Below are 16778 nucleotides of genomic sequence, written 5' to 3'. Positions count from 1 at the left end.
CAAAAAGTCTCTACTAAGATTTTTCTACTCGCACTGCCCGCACACAATTTAAAGCTGAAGCTAATTCAAAACAACAAAAACAGAAAAAAAAGGACCAGAAATAACACCAAAGGACAGAAAGAAACAAAAAGGGAAAGAAAAAGACAAAACCAACCCAAACAACAAAAGAGAGAAACTTGACAGATTTTTTTCAAATCTGTATTAATAATAGCTTTAAGACTTAAAAAAAATTATATTGCGACCAAAAAAAAACGTACGAAGCATAGCTCAATATCATCATCAATCATCATTTGGTGAAGAAGAAGAAAAATCAAATTTGTTCGCACTTTTTCTTTTTGGCTAAAAAAATGTAGAATGCAGTGATAATTAGAACTAAATGATCTAAATGATCTAAATGATCTAAATGAACTAAATGATATCCAAATATTGGAAATAAATTTTGGAAAAAATAATCCATCACTTAATTAAGGAATAGATTATAATAATGAATAACAACAAATAGACAAGAATTAAATAAAAATAACTAGTTGTATGCTTTAGGCCTAATAACTGACAGATGATTGAACCAAGTCTCTTTAAAAAGAAAAAATTCAAAGATCGAAACTAATTTTCTTTCTTTTATTTAATACACAAAAAAAACTACTTTGGGAAAGTTGTTTGTTGGCTTTTTCGAGTCTAGAATTATAAGGAAGCAATTTAATAATTGTCAACGTGTGACATCAGTTGGTGTGTGGACCATTTTAAGTTTGAAAGTACTATCCCCCGGTGACAGACAGTATTGCCTTGCTTGTAACATCAAAAGAAATATTTGCAAAAAAAATTAACAAAAGAAGCAACTTCTATTATTTAAGAAGCAACTTCTATTATTTAAAACAGTATCTATATTGTACAAAAACTATCGAAAATTCTAAATTTCCATATTCAAAAATTCGACTTTCTCTAAATGCTCTAAAATACTTTTTCACTCTACTGAGAATGTAATATTGAAAATACTTGATTAATATCGAAAAAAATACTAGCAGTACAAAAACAAAACACTGGAAAAATTACATATGGATTAAGGACAAGAATTTTGGAGAAAGAGAAGAAAAGGAAAATTTTTGTAAATACAATTTGTCAGGTGATTTTGAACTGGCATCATCATTGATTCGGACGAGTCAACGGTGATAATGGGTGCTCAGGAGGAAGAGGAGGAGGACCTTAAATCAAGTAGATCAAGTGTCTTAAATGCAGGAAGTGGAGCTATACTTCCTGCAGTTGAAATTCAATCCCTAGTGGAGAAAGCCAAATTTTATACATCATTATGCCTGGGCACAACTGCCTGTTTATCTGTTTTTGCATTTCTCTTTCTTGTACCATTTGTCATTGAACCAGCGATAACGACAATTCTCGCTGATTATACACAAGATCCAGTGGCCTGCATGGTCACCGATCACACCTACGCCGAGGGACTTAAAAATTGTTCCTGGTCAAGTTGCAGAGAAGGTAAAAATTACGAGTAAAAATTCATTTATTCCCAAATATTTTTTTTTTTCTATTCTGTCTAAATTTTAAAAAGAAAATTAGTTAAATTTAACCAACAATTTATCATATTAAAAAACTAATAACAAAAAAATATAACTAATAAAAATTGGAAAAAATCCTCCTTGAAAATGACTAACAATTAGTAAAATAACACGACGAGTAATTAATAAATTATAACAATAGGCTGCACGAGTGCTGCTCTCCGTTGTCATCAAATTAAAGTGAACTACTCGAAATTGAATTTTGAGGAATTTAAGACAGTGCCAGTGTCTGAGAGGGAATGGAGTATTGCTGATACGAAATTTTTTGTCAATACAGAAGGATGTGGATATCCACCGAGAGTTAATTGTTCCGTATTTGCGAAAAAATATGGATACAAGAATAATAGAGGAAAAATATTTCCTTGTTACTTTAGCAGGACCAATCCACAAACTGTTGTGGCAAGGTAAATAATTTCTAATTCAATGCAACTAAAACACAATCTATAATTCAGAAAATAACAAATTTAATTTATTTATTGTAAAAATAAATTCTCCATCCCCTAACAAAGTTACTCCCCCATTTTTACAGTATTAATTCTTCAAAATTCGTTTAAAGTAAATATAAAATAAGTAAATATAAAAATAAAATAAGTTTACAGTAAACAGAAAGTAAAAATAGAAAATAGAAATTTGAAAAATAAGTTTAAAGCAAAAATTGAAAATAAAAGTAGTAAAATAATAAAATATGCAATAAATAAAATAAAAAATAAGTAAAAATAAAATTTTTGTATTTTAGATATTCTTGGGATGATAATTTAAAGCATTTAGTATTGGCTTTAACAGTGCCTGTAATATTATTTGGTGTTTCATTGGGTGTTCTTTGCTTTTGGTATTGTCCACCAATTAGAAAGACTTGCGGAAGTCCAGGAAGAAATCTCCTCGAAAAGTACGACAGGAAGGAAGAGTAAGTAACGTGTATGTATAAAGTGCCCCGTGTGGCTAGATTATTTTTTTTTTGTTTTACAAAAATTACTTTCCTTTCTTTTACTTCAAAAACCAAAAAAAAAAAACAAAAAAAGGCTCCACACTCAACAAGAGAATTTACACAGAAAAAATTATTTTCAAATTTTACGAAACTTCAAATTTAAAAAGGTAAATTCACTCTAAATTTGAATTAGTGAAAATTCTATTAATTTTAATTAGTGACTGCCTTTTTACTTCTCGAATTAATAAATTTTATTAATAAATTAGTAGAAATTACTATTTATTAGTCAAATTTACTTTTTTCTTTCGAATTAGTATATTTTACTAATAAATTAGTAGAAATTACTATTTATTTGTAGAAATTACTATTTATTAGTAAAATTTACTAATTCGAAAGTAAAAAGTAAATTTTACTAATAAATCAGTAGAAATTACTATTTATTAGTAAAATTTACTAATTCGAAAGTAAAAAGTAAATTTTACTTATAAATAGTAATTTCTACTGAATTATTAGTGAAATTCACTAATTCGAAAGTAAAAAATAGTCAAATAAATTTTTTTTCTTGAGAATAATGACTAAAAAAGAAATGAAAGTAATTTTTCATTATTTTTTCGTTAATTTTATCAGTTGTTTAATAAAAAAAAAATTTTTTTCTCTTTCTATCTAACCTATTTGACAGCATTTTGGAGGAGGATGAATTCGAAGAAGACGAGGAAGAATACTGACTGTTACCTCGGGCTCACTCCTTATCGAGGGAGTGACCCCGAAAGAAGTTCTACTAATTTCGAAACAAAAAAGAAAATTTTCTTTTCAAACATTATAAATTTTAATTCTAATAAAAATAATAATTGGCTCGCAAATAGCGACGCTTCCTGTAGACAAACTTATAAAAAGAAAAAGAAAAAAAAAAGATCGTATAGCTTCCTCGCGGCTGTTTCATACACTGCTGACAATCAGTAATTATGTAAATTATTATTTATCGCGAATTTTCTCCAAACACGTCACAAGACCAGAAAAATTTTCTATCTCTTTTAAAGCTACTTCTCAAACGCAATTATTGGACATAATTTTTTTTAAATATCTGCATAAAAAAATACGATCGAATTTCGCTGATAATAAAGAAGTTTTTAATTAAAATCTCCATTAATTAATACTCTCAAAATTGTAATATTAATTATTTTATTAATTATTATTAATAATTATTAACTATTATTAATAATTATTAATCATTATTAATAATTATTAATTATTATTAATTATTATTAATTTTTATAATAATAATAAATAAATAAAAAATTAATAATAAATTCAATAGTTTATTACTCGTTTCAATTAAATAACATTTTCACTCTAATGAATAATTTAATAAATAATAATTTCAATTTAATAGAATAAAATTATTTTTTTTAATAAAAAATCCTAATACTAAAAATTGAAATTCTAATTAATTCATTTTCGTAATAGAAGCTTTTTATCGAATAAAAAATTTTTTTAAACATATTAAAAACTCTTTCCCAATAATGCATGAATTATTAAACAATTCAATCTAATTAGCCGAACCAAAATCTAATTAGCAAAATCAATCTAATTATATAGCAGAATAGAATTATAAATTTCTTTGCATGCTCTCTCAATTAGTTTGATATTTCCCAGTTTCAAATTTTCGAGAATTCACTAATATACTTTTTAAAACTAATAAAAAAAAATCTAGAAAAGCTTCTCTTTTATCAGACTTGAACATAAATATATATAAATAATTATTATAATTATAAACAAAACACGCCTACAAATTTCAAAAGAAAGTGTAAGATTTAAGTCGAATGTTTCCCAGAGTTTTCCATTACTAGCCAATAAATAAAATTTAATAATTAAATTAAATACTTAAAATAATTTTTAAAACAAAAAATTAATACTTTTTTCCAAATTTTGAAATTATTTATGAAAAAATTTACTCTGAATAAGTCTTTTTTTTAAAGTCCCTGAAATTAGTGTCGAAAATAATTTTTTCCGACAAAAACGAAAAGAAAAAAAAATGTCAAACAAAAAGATTTAACTTAAAAAATTGCAATGAAAAATTGTTAACTTCATAGTTAAATAAAAAAGGTGAAATTAGTGACATTTCCAACGCTAACTTTCAGGGAAATTTTCTTTCAACTCTTAAAAAGAAGGGAAAAAAAAGAATTTAATGGAAAACATTTGTAAAAAAACAAAGACTCAAATCAATAAAATCGAATTGTACATATTAATAAAAACACATTTTGTACGATACGCAAAAAACTAATTAACGGATTAAAAATGACTCGAGTCTTCGTGGCTAACAGACTCAATCATCTATCAGTATTTCGAAAAAAAACGTACCCGTAATTGTAAATTTACGATAAAATAATTTTTTTTTTGCGCTTTTCTATGAAAAGTTCGAATGTAATTTTTAAGAAAAAGAAGGAGAAACTTCATAATTTTACGCTACAGCATCCGTTGTTATAATAATAATATTAATATTAATAATACTACTATTAATTAAAACTACTAGTTTTATATAGTCCTAAGTAAATATATAAGTCGATTATTCGTAAAAAAAAAATTTTACATTACAAAAATTTGCTGTTTTTTCATCGCAAATTTTTAATTTCTATTTTTCACTCATTACATAATAAGCATCGTTATTTTTGCTTTTAATAAATTTTTCAAAATCAAGTGCCCTGATTATCATAATAATAGTTTTTCTCGTCGAGTCCTAAGAAAAAGGCTCTTTTTTTATAATTTAATAAAAAGAAATAAAATTAATAGGATAATAAAAATAATAATGTAGGCATAAACTCTGCCTGTGAATATTATTAAGCATTATTGAAATATGTATATGTATATAAATATATAAAAGATATATATTGATATATAAATATACATATATATAAATGTATATGAAATTGTTACGATTTTTGTACTTGGGTGCTGTGGCACCGTGGTTATCTATGGTATAATATACATATACATATATAGAGTACCACGATAATGTAGATAATTAAATTTAAGTTCATTCTTCGATGGGCTTTATCGCGTGATCTTCCTTTTTTCAAAACTGCCAACGATTTACGAAAAACGTGTATGTTATAAAATATACTTTTTGTTATGGGAAAAAAATTTGCAAAAAATGAAAAATTATCAAAAAAGAAATTTTTCATCTGTGAAAAATGATTTAAAAAGAAATTTTCCATCTGTGAAAAATTCTCTAAAAAGAAATTTCCCATCTGTAAAAAATTCTCTAAAAAGAAATTTTTCGAGAAAAATTATTTAAAATATATTTTTTACAATGAAAAATTGTTCTCAAAAACATAAAGTTCTGAATGTTCAAATAAATGCGAAATTCATTCCATCCTCTCCAAATTAAATTTTTATTTCAATACTTTTTTATCACAACCAAAAAAGTTAATTATATAAAGTTTCGAAATGTAAAATTTAACTTTTCAAATTTTTTTGCAGTCAGTAATTTATGAAAATATATTTAATAACAAATTTCGTCCATTTAAATATTCAAAACTTGTGGATCATTTGAAAACAACTTTCATAATTAGCAATTTTTATCTAAAAATATTTTTATAATTAAAAATTTGTCACAAAAAATTTGTTCATAGAAAAATTGTTCTCTAAAAAGATTTTCATTATTAAAAATTGATCTCTAAAAATATTTTCTTAATTAAAAATTGTTCTTAAATAAAATTTTTATAAATGAAAATTTTTCTATAATTAAAAACAAAAAACGATTTTTTAAAAAAATAAAAATTGTTTTCTGAATAATATTCAAAATAATTTTTTTTCGAAAGAAACCAAAATTAGAACAATATTGTATTTTTTGATAGAATCATTTTTTGTTTTGAATATTCAAAATAAAAAATGATTTTATCAAAAAATAAAAATTGTTTTCTGAATAATATTCAAAACAAAAAGTAATTTTTCCAATCAAAACAAAATTGTTCCCTAATATTCAAAACAAAAAATGAATTTTTCTAAAAAACATAAAATTAAAAAAAATTTTTTTTTTAAATTAAAAAATGAAAATTAATTCTTTAAGAAAATTTTTATTTTATGCCAAAAAAAAATAATAAAGTTCACTTTTTGTTAGTATTCGAGTTAAAAAAATTAATTCACTGACAGATTTCCTTAATTAAAAGTATACTTTACAAAAAAAAAAAAAAATAAAAAAATAAAAATGAACTTGGTCGTTTTGGGAGTCGGAAATATTACGTTGCGGCCCAATACATCTAGAATGGTTGTGAATCCTTACTCGGCCTTACTCTAGGAGTCTGCGATCGAAGGAGAAAAGGATTCTCAAGAAACGCGAGATACTTTTCTGATTTTCAGACTCCGCGTTTTGGCACTCATTCCCTTTAAAAGGCTTGCTAAATAAAATTTTCTTTAAGAGAAAAAAACGCCTTAAAAGAAAATAGTGTTTTTATCGCATTTTCATAAATATTCCTCTTAGAAATTAATATTTTTTTCGATCCTCACAAAAAAAAATACCGGAAATGGCCGCTATTTTTTTCCTTCGAAAAAATTGTTAAAATTTGCGCGGCTTTATTCTCAAAAATTTAAATTTAATTACATTATCAAAAATCAATTAATTAAATTTATAATTAAAAAAAAATTAAAAAGTGTTCATTTTGTCGACAATCCAAACAAAAAAATTAGGATTTATAAAATAATTTCGGTGCCAAGATATTTTGATAAATTATTTCCGTTACTTGAAAAAAAAAGAAGTCTATAATTTAGCAGGCCAATTTCCCGAGCGCAAATTTTGTATAAAAAAAAATAACATAAATGCGCGAAAAAAAGAATAAAATACGTAGAAAAATTTCGTTCCGTTAACTAAATATATTGCTTTGTGTTCATGCACAAGATACAATTTTCGAAATTAATTGTAAATCGAAACGAAAAATGTGAATGATTAAAGCTACTAATTAAAAAAAAAAAGAATTTCTAGACGCAGACAATTAATATTTCAAGTCGAAGATATAAATAAAAGAAATCCAGTTTTTCGATTTCCTCAAACTCTCAATAAACGTTTATACTTACGCGTACAAAATAACGAAAATGTTACTAACGAGATAAATGAGCAAATTTATATCCACGAGCGCTTTCGTTTTATTTATTGTACGGTTTCAAAAAAAAAAAAAAAATCAGTTCAAATTGAATGAAGATTAAAAAAAAATGTTCATCACTGCTTCGTACGTACAATAAAAAAGCAACTCTCGATTAAAAAAAAAAAGAAACGTATGTACGAACTTAAATGTCTTTTATCAACGTCCTTATAAATATGATATTGTAAATAACGCATTGTCCATTTTATTTAAAAAATAAGAAATTTTTTCTGTTATATCAAAAAAACAAAAGAAAACAATGTGAAGAAATCTTAATTTTTTTCAAAGAATTTCTCCAAACGCTGTACTTTCGAAATATAAATTTAAATTTAATTTTAATTTTAATTGTAATTTTCACTTTAATTTTTATTTTTATGAAAATGATGAATCTAAAAATTATTAAAGTAACTAATTATAATAAAAAATATTCAACGGCATTTGGAAAACTTTTAAAAATTAAGATTTTCACAAATTTATGTTTATTTCAAATCCTTAATAAACCCTTAATGTTTTGAACGTTTAATTAAATGAACGAAACTTAATTATTTTTTCTCCAAATTCAAATTATCATTCAAATTAAATGATAGAAACGTATTTAAATTTTTTCTTCAAATTCAGATTTTTTAAAAAAATTTTGCGACAAGGAACAAAAAAATAAAATATAAAGTTCCGATTTTTTTTTTTTTTTTTTTTTTGCTTTTTATTGTAGTCGGAAATTTAGAAAAATATTAATATCGCGGCAAAAATTTTCGTTCATTAGAACGTTCAAAACTTATTAATCAACCATTAATTTTTATCTTTTATTAATAATAATTAATAATTAATTATTATTAGTAATTTTATTTATTTTTGTTATTTTATTCTGTTTTATATTATACTTTATTTTATTTATTGTAATTTTATTTTATTATTTAATTTAATAAATATTTTTTATTTATTATTTATAGAAAATTTTTTAAAAAAAGAGATATTTATAATTATTTATAATAATTAATACATTTAAAAAAATTTTTATTTGATTCAGTTAAAAAATTACTTGTCTATTATTAAAAAAATATTTACTTGAATCAAATAATTTGGATTTAAATCAAATAAATTTGAACCAATAATTATTTTTGAACCAATAATTTTAGTATTTCAATCAAAAAGCATTTAATGGACTTGAATAAAAAATTTTTAATTCAAGCAAATATTTATTTGAAAATTGACAAGTAATCGTTTATTTCAATTAAATAAATTTGTTTTCAGTTTGTAATTATTAATAGCTTCTATATATGAAAAATTATATTATATATCAAAAATCATTATAATAATAATTATCAAAAATGATTCAATTAATAATTAGAACAAGTTCTAATGAAAACAATCTTTTCCAATTATTTCAATGAAAAATTCATCTCGAATTCGAATGCAATCTATATTTTATCGACATTATTTGCAAGAATGAAAAATAGCCCAGACTTGAAATTTATTGACCATGCTATAAACTCTATATATCCTTAATTTAACCTTCAGACTGGTACAGACAATGGATTCTGCGCTTTTCCACCTCAATGATTACTTTCTTTTTTTTCATTTAATAATAGAAGTAATTTTCCAATTGAAAAAAGAAAAAAAAATCTTTTGCCATTGCCTTAACAGTTGATTAAATTCATTACCTAATTATAATTTAAAATTTAGATAAATACAAGTGTAAATTTTTAAATTTCGAAAAAAAATATTATATTAAATTATATTATTGAAATTTTATAAAATTTTAATTTTCAAAGAATTTCATTAGAAATTTTAAAGATTATTTATGTTTTTAAAAATTTTAATAATTCAAATTCTTCTGAAAATTTCTTAAATTTCTTAAATTTGTTAAACATATTTAATTAATTATTAAAAATAATGGAATTATAGACGAATTTTACTCAAAAACACTAAAAAAAATTGAATTTCAGAAAAATCATAAATGATTTCATAAATTCAATTATTTTCAAAAGTAATAAAATTCTTCTCCAAAATTCAATTAAATTATTTAAAAAATTTTTAATAAAATTCTTGTCAAAATTCAATTTTTTACAAATTTTTAATAAATTTTTTTGGCAAACTTTCAATTATTTTCAATTTATTCCTCAATTTCATATGAATTCTATTATTTACAAATTTTTTATAAATTTCTTCGCAATAATTCAACTATTTTCAATAAATAATCAAATTTTTTACAGGGATTGGATTATTTTCATAAATAATAAAATTCTTTTTAGAAATTCAATTATTTTCATAAATAAAACTCATAGCAGGATTTCAATTATTTTCAATACAATTTTAATCGTTTTTCTCGAAAAATATAATTGTTCGTAACAAATTTATTAAAAATTATTTAAAAATGTTTTGATAAAATTCTTTATGAGAATTCAATTTTAATATTTAATTATTCAATAAATTATTTATTTTTGCATTTAAATAATTGAATTCTCGTAGAATTTTCAAATAAAAATTGATTTAAAAATGAATTTCAGTTAAAAATTTTAGATTTGAATATTTATTATTCAAAATATTTAAATATTCAAATAATATTTGAATATTAAAAGCATTTTGAAGAAATGAAGAAATTGATCACTCCGAGTCTTCGACTCGGAATAATCAATTTCTTCATGTTTTATAATAAATATTCTTACTTATAAGTTGTTAAATTTCAAAAAGGTTTAAATTTGATTTGAAGAATTTTGATTCCTCTGTAAAAATATGATCCCCAACCTTTGAACGTTCAAATGAACGAAATATTTTTTATTGAAGATATTTTTATAAATTACTAATCACAAAAAATTTAAAAACTGAAATATTTACGGTTAGAAACTCAGTTATTAATTTTTTGGATAGTGACGCAAAATAATTGCAATAAAAATTTAATTTGTAGAAGAAATAAATAAATTTCGTTCATTTGAACGTTTAGAACTTTAGGATCTTGTAAAAATAATAATGATTAAATATTTAAATTTAAAAAAAAAGTTATTGACGTTTTCGAATAATTTTACAATCGTTTTCAACAAATAGAAATTTTGTAAATCTTTTTTCCAAAATAAATTTAAAATTTCTTAAACAAAATTTGATTTAGAATATTTTTTTTTTACTTAAAACTTGTACTTTCTTTATGAATTTTAATTGAGAAGCAGAAAATGTGTGAAATATTGTCTACTTTCTAATTTTAATCCTCCAACAATTTTTTGGTTTTTATTTTTTAGAAAAAAGGAAAAAATATCTGCATAATTTCAATTTGTCAAACAATTTAGTTTTTCATATTAAAAAAAAAGGAAAATATTTTGAAGGATTTTCATTTATTAATTACCTAATAAAACGTTTGTTACAAAATGCTAATTTTTTTTAGAAACAAAGAAAGAAATAATGAATAATAACATTAATAATTTTTTTAGATCAATAAAAATATTTTTGAATTATTTGAAAAGGAAAGATAATATTCTTAAATTAAAAAATAGTAAAAAACTAAAGAAGTAGGTATAATATTTTCTAGTTAAATTTTTTTTTTGGTTTATATTTTTTCTAGTTTATATTTTTTCTGGTTTATATTTTTCTCTAGTTTATATTTTTTTCAGGTTTATATTTTTCTCTAATATTTTTTTCGAAATTATATTTTTTACCACACGGAAAAAATTTTCATCTGGAACAGTTACAAACAATTTTTTTTTTTTTTTTTTTTTTTAGTAACAATTTAATATCTACACTCAAAAGCAAATTTTTGTCGCATCAGGACTTTTTCCTCTAAAAACTCCCAAGAACTAATTTAGAAAAAAAAATTCGAAAAAATAAACGCGCTAAAAACAAAGTCATTCTTAAATAAGGATTTTACATAAAATTTTGAGCGCGCCACTTCCATGAAATTGGTGATAAACCGAAGCTCGATGTATATGTGACCTTTTCTGTGAGTAGAAAACCAACACAATGAAAAATTTTATGGTTATAATGCGTATCAGAACCCCCATGATTTGGGGAAAAACAGTCAAGGCGCAAGCTCAGACTGGCAGGGGCTTTCCTCTACAATATATATATCGCTCTTATATAGAAAGCGAACACCCTTATTTTCAAACAGTTGACAATCGCGTTGACGCGGTGTTACTTGACCAAACAAAACCATAAAAAAATATTTTTTAATCGAAGAAACAAAAACAATACCCCCTTCCTCTCTCATTCTCTAATCATGACAAATGTATTATGATAAAGTCACACCAAAAATGGATGGAAACGAAAATAATTCTCATCACTGAAGTTCAAAGTGCGAGCTTGCAAAAGTTCGATCGAGGACATCGCGCACCACTTGTGGATATGTAATTTTTTTTTCTCGCCTAAAAGTACCGGTTGCTTTGTATTCATCTATATATAGGATGAGCAACAAAAATTTGCAATTCAACAAAAGAAAGTACTGACTAAAAAAATATACACAATTTTAGTTTAGAATTAAAAGTAAATCAAAATTACTTTTTACAGTGTGATGAAGACAAAAATATATTCTAAATTAAATATTTTTTACGAAAATTAGAGAAAATTATTGTAAAATTTGAAATATTTGCATATTTTATTTATATAAACAAGAAAACGGAAACAAAAAATAGAAAGCAAAATATAAGTAATAAAAGGGACATTATTCAATCCAAAAAGTAAGTAAACAAAATATGAGAAGTCCAAATGTTTACCTAACTTTGTGTTTTATAATAAATAAATAAATAAATAAATAGAATTTTTTTTAGTAAAATTTACTAAACAATGAAATTAAATATAAATTAATAAATTCAAACAATAAATAAAATTAAAGTTTTTCTATTTGACTCGGAATGATCTCGTTCATCTCAATATTTATGAATTGATGATATCAAAAACAAATAATAATTAAACAACACAATATAAATATTATTTATTGCAAATAAATAGTTATTGATATAAACAAATACTTATTTGTTACAAATAAATGTTTATTGATACAAACAAATATTTGGTACAAGTAAAAATTGTTCAAAAATAAAGTGAAGTAAAAATTATTTAAAAATAAATATTTAAGTGAAAATTATTTAGAAGAAAATAATTTTTACTTCACTTTATTTTTGAACAATTTTTACTTATAGCAAATATATAAAAATGAATATTTAAGTGAAAATTATTTAAAAGAAAATATTTAAGTGAAATTTATTTAAAAGAAAATATTTAATACAAGTAAATATTTATTGTGAGCATTTATTATTTTATAAAAACAAATTCAATTCTTAATAGTCAAGTAACTGATTGAATCAAAGAAGTTTTTCCAGTTTATGAAATAACGATTTAGTAAAAATATTTTTTTCGAGTCAATTAAAAACTACTTTAAATATAAAAATACTAGCTTTAAATATAGAATTTATTACAGTGAAAAAAAAATTATTTGATTCAAATAACCGACAACTTTTCTATTAACAAATAAATATTTCTTTAAATCAAATAATTTTTATTTAATTTAATTAATGGTATTTTATTCAAATAATTTTAATTTAAGTCAATTAATGGTAATTAATTCAAATATTCAAATTACTGTTTCAATAAGTTGAAACAATTTATTTGACATAAATAAAAATAAATAAAATTTATTTCATTCAAGGAAATATATATATATTTGAAAAAATATATATTTATGAAAATATATATTTGATTGAAGTAAATATTTATTTGATAATAGGCAAGTAATCAGTTATTTGAAATAAATAAATGTTTTTTCAGTGTAGGTTTAGATAAAAATTTTCAGTTTCAAGAAAATATTTATTGGTTAACAGTCACAATAATCTATTATATTCAAAAGAATTTTATTTATTTTTTATTTTTGTTTAGCTAAACTTTTTGGTTTAAACTTTAAAAAATTAATTTATTTATTCAAAGAATTTTACATTCTTTTCTATTCTGTTTTTCATATTATTTTTCATTCTCAATTTTTTACTCAGGGAAAAATTATGTTTGAATAAAAAATTCAATTTTTTGTTCCAGAAAACTTTGTTTCAGTTTATTTTAAACAAAGTACTAAAGCTCTAAAATAATACTTTTCTATTGTAATTTATTAGCTTTCAAGTAATTGAAAAGATATATTTTGGGGTTCAAGTCATTTTTTCAGAAATTTGCAAAAAAAAAAATTATTTTTCAATTCAATTTACCAATATTTAATTTTTAAATTTAATTAGAAAATTTATTAATTAATTATCAATTTTCAAGTGTAATTAAAAAGAAATATTTTGGGGTTTAAGTTTTTTTGAAAAAATTTAAAACAAAAATTATTTTTCAATTTAATTTACCGATTTAATTTTTAAATTCAATTTGAAAACTTAATTTGAAAATTCAATGTCCAAATAAAATTAAAAATTAAATTTTGAAATAATTTTTGTATAAATTTTGTGAAAAAAAACACTTCAACTTCAAAATATTATATTTTTATTGTAAATTATTAATTTTACAGTAATTAGAAAGAAATATTTTTGAGTTTCGTGAAATAACTAAAATTTTAAGGTGAAATAATATAAATAAATAGGTGAAGAAATAAAGAAGTAAAAATGTTAAAAAGTACAAAAGTGAAAAAGTAAAAAAGTAAAAAAGTAAAAAAGTAAAAAAGTAAAAAAATAAAAAAGTAAAAAAGTAAAAAAGTAAAAAAATAAAAAAGTAAAAAAGTAAAAAAGTAAATAAGTAAATAAGTAAATAAGTAAATAAGTAAATAAGTAAATAAATAAATAAAAAATAAAAATACATTCCAACAATTTAAAGAATTTATTCAAAGAAATACACTTCGAATTATTGCCTCTCTTTTGTTCCTTCTCCAATGGCAATTCTCAATATAATTGTCTTATAGAAAACCAGTTGAAAAAAGAAAATCACGAATTAACTTCGCGGTGATAATAGAAATTTACTATAGAGGTATTAGAGAAAAATAAATTGAAAAAGAGGAGGTGAAAAAAAAATTCAACAAAGGTGACGTAATACTTGTTTCATTAATTAAATTAAAGGATAATTATTCTCAGGGTATTAGTGTAATTGAGAGCATTCAGGCGCGTCTTAGTAGAGCATTCCGAAGACGAAGGTTGCCAACAAATACGTAAGACTTCGACCATACTCTGTGCTAGATAAAAATACGAGATAAATATATATATCTATACCTTTATACCCCACCACTCTTTGATAGGAATCGCTAAATGTCTCTAGCTCGTCGTATTATTAAAACCTAACGAAAGCACCCTTATTTTTTTTCCTTCAGATATTGATCTTTCCACATCCCACATATATTTCCTCCAGTATTTTTCTATTTCGATTTTATCGATCTCTATATCCTCCAGTTTATATTAAGTAAACTTATTTCCAAAACATAAACATTCATTTCAATTTTTTTAGAATTTTAATTTAAAATTTGACCATTTTTTCACGAAACTATCTTATAACTTATTTATAAATAAACAATTTATAAATAAACTATTTATCCTACTCCTCTTTTTTTCTACTATTGCTACTCAATTTCTATTTTCCTAAAGGAAAAATTTGCTTATGAAACAAACAAATTTTCTTTCAAAGAAACAAATTTTAGTTGAATCAAGCAAACTTTTAGTTGGGCTAAACAAAATTTAGTTAAATCAACCAAATAGATGCATATTGCTACACAGGTAAACAAATATTTCTTTGTTTCAACAATAGAAGGTGATTAAATTTTTTTCTTCGAACTCAACAGTTTTTAAACTCAAATAAATATATATATTTGAATCAAATAAATATTTATTTACAATTAATAAACTTTATTTACATTGAAAAAAATTATTTTCTTCAAATAATCGATTATATAATTTAAATTTTTTATACTCAGGGAAAATTTTTTCGAAACAACCAAATTTTGTTTATGAAAAAAAAATTGTGGTTAAATCAAGTAAACTTTTAGTCGAACCAAATAAATTTTAGTTGAATTAACCAAATATTTGTTTGGTTCAACTATAGAAGGTGATGAAATTTTTTCTTCGAACTCAAAATTCATTAAACTGAACTTAATGTTTATTTGTATCAAATAAATATTTATTTACATTCAACAAATATTATTTACTCTAAAAAAAAAAAATTTATTTCAATAATAATTATTTAATGATTGTCAAGTAATCGATTATTTGAGTTCAATAAATTTTTTTAGTGAACAGTTAACTAAAATTTTTTTGATTAAACTAAAAGTTTACATTAGATGACGAAATTCTTTCTACGAACAAAAAAATTTATTAAACTGGACCAAATGTTTATTTAAATCAAATAAATATTTATTTAGGTTTCAATAACCGTACTTTGTTTAAAATAACCTAAAACTAAGTTTTCTGGTACAAAAAATAGAATATTTTATTCAAACATAATTTTTCTCTGATTAAAAAATTGAGAATTAAAAATAATAATTAAAATAATAATAATTAATAATAATAATTAAAAATAATATGAAAAATAGAATAGAAAAGAATGTAAAATTCTTTAAATAAATAAATAAATTTTTTAAAACGAAAAAGTTTAGCAAAAAAAAAAATAAAAAATAAATCAAATTCTGTTAATATAGAATAAATTATTTGGACTATTAATAAATAAATATTTTCTTGAAACTGAAAATTTTTATCTAAACATATACACTGAAAAAAATTATTAGCTAATTCAAATTTAGAGAAAAGTAAATGTAATTATTTTTTTTATAGTAATTTTAAAAAATGTTAAGCAGAAGAAAAATTCCCTTTATTTCAACGTTCAAAATTTTAAGGGAAAAAAAGCGACTGAAATCTTTTAAAAATTTTTTAAAACCTAAACCTAAAACAAAAGAAGTTAATTAATTTTCAAAAATAAAAAAAATATCCTCCGTTTGTCTTGTTTTATTAAAATTAACTTTTTTTACAATTTTTCTGCAGATATCAGATTGAGAGCAAAAAAACGAATCAAAATGTTACAACATTTTGATTCGTTTTTTGCTCTCAATTTGATATCTGCAGAAAAACTGTAATCATATTTGGAATTTTTTCTTCTTAAAATGATAAATTATGCAAGAAAAAATTAATTTCAATCGAGATTTTAATGAAATTGATTTTATTTATTTGACATATTATATTGAATAAAACAAACCGAAAATGTAAAAAATTTTCTCTCATTTTCAGA

At 21.8% G+C, this 16778-nt stretch overlaps 1 protein-coding gene across 2 annotated transcripts; it reads left to right on the top strand.

Moving 5' to 3' along the window:
• The first annotated feature begins 1156 nt into the window (after positions 1-1156).
• LOC122512453 (protein tipE) lies at positions 1157-3642 on the top strand. Of its 2 annotated transcripts, none has more exons than XM_043628286.1 (4): positions 1157-1485; positions 1708-1969; positions 2302-2469; positions 3170-3642. In XM_043628286.1, exons 1-4 carry the CDS (start codon positions 1170-1172, stop codon positions 3213-3215), a joined length of 792 nt encoding a protein of 263 aa, XP_043484221.1. In that variant the 5' UTR covers positions 1157-1169; the 3' UTR covers positions 3216-3642. The 2 variants fall into 2 exon arrangements, with proteins under 2 accessions (XP_043484221.1, XP_043484222.1); XM_043628287.1 differs by having other exon boundaries at positions 2302-2480.
• Positions 3643-16778: the final 13136 nt, after the last annotated feature.

Source organism: Leptopilina heterotoma, unplaced genomic scaffold, assembly GCF_015476425.1.
Source record: "Leptopilina heterotoma isolate Lh14 unplaced genomic scaffold, ASM1547642v1 Lhet_99, whole genome shotgun sequence".
Classification (NCBI taxonomy): Eukaryota; Metazoa; Arthropoda; class Insecta; order Hymenoptera; family Figitidae; genus Leptopilina; species Leptopilina heterotoma.
This window is presented reverse-complemented; position numbering and strand designations above follow the sequence as displayed.

Bases quoted from the DNA above. Each gene is read 5' to 3' on its own strand.
- LOC122512453 (XM_043628286.1), top strand. From the start codon at position 1,170: ATGGGTGCTCAGGAGGAAGAGGAGGAGGACCTTAAATCAAGTAGATCA. The intron at 1,486-1,707 runs GTAAAAATTACG...TTATAACAATAG, and splicing joins CTGGTCAAGTTGCAGAGAAG to GCTGCACGAGTGCTGCTCTC. The intron at 2,470-3,169 runs GTAAGTAACGTG...CCTATTTGACAG, and splicing joins AAGTACGACAGGAAGGAAGA to CATTTTGGAGGAGGATGAAT.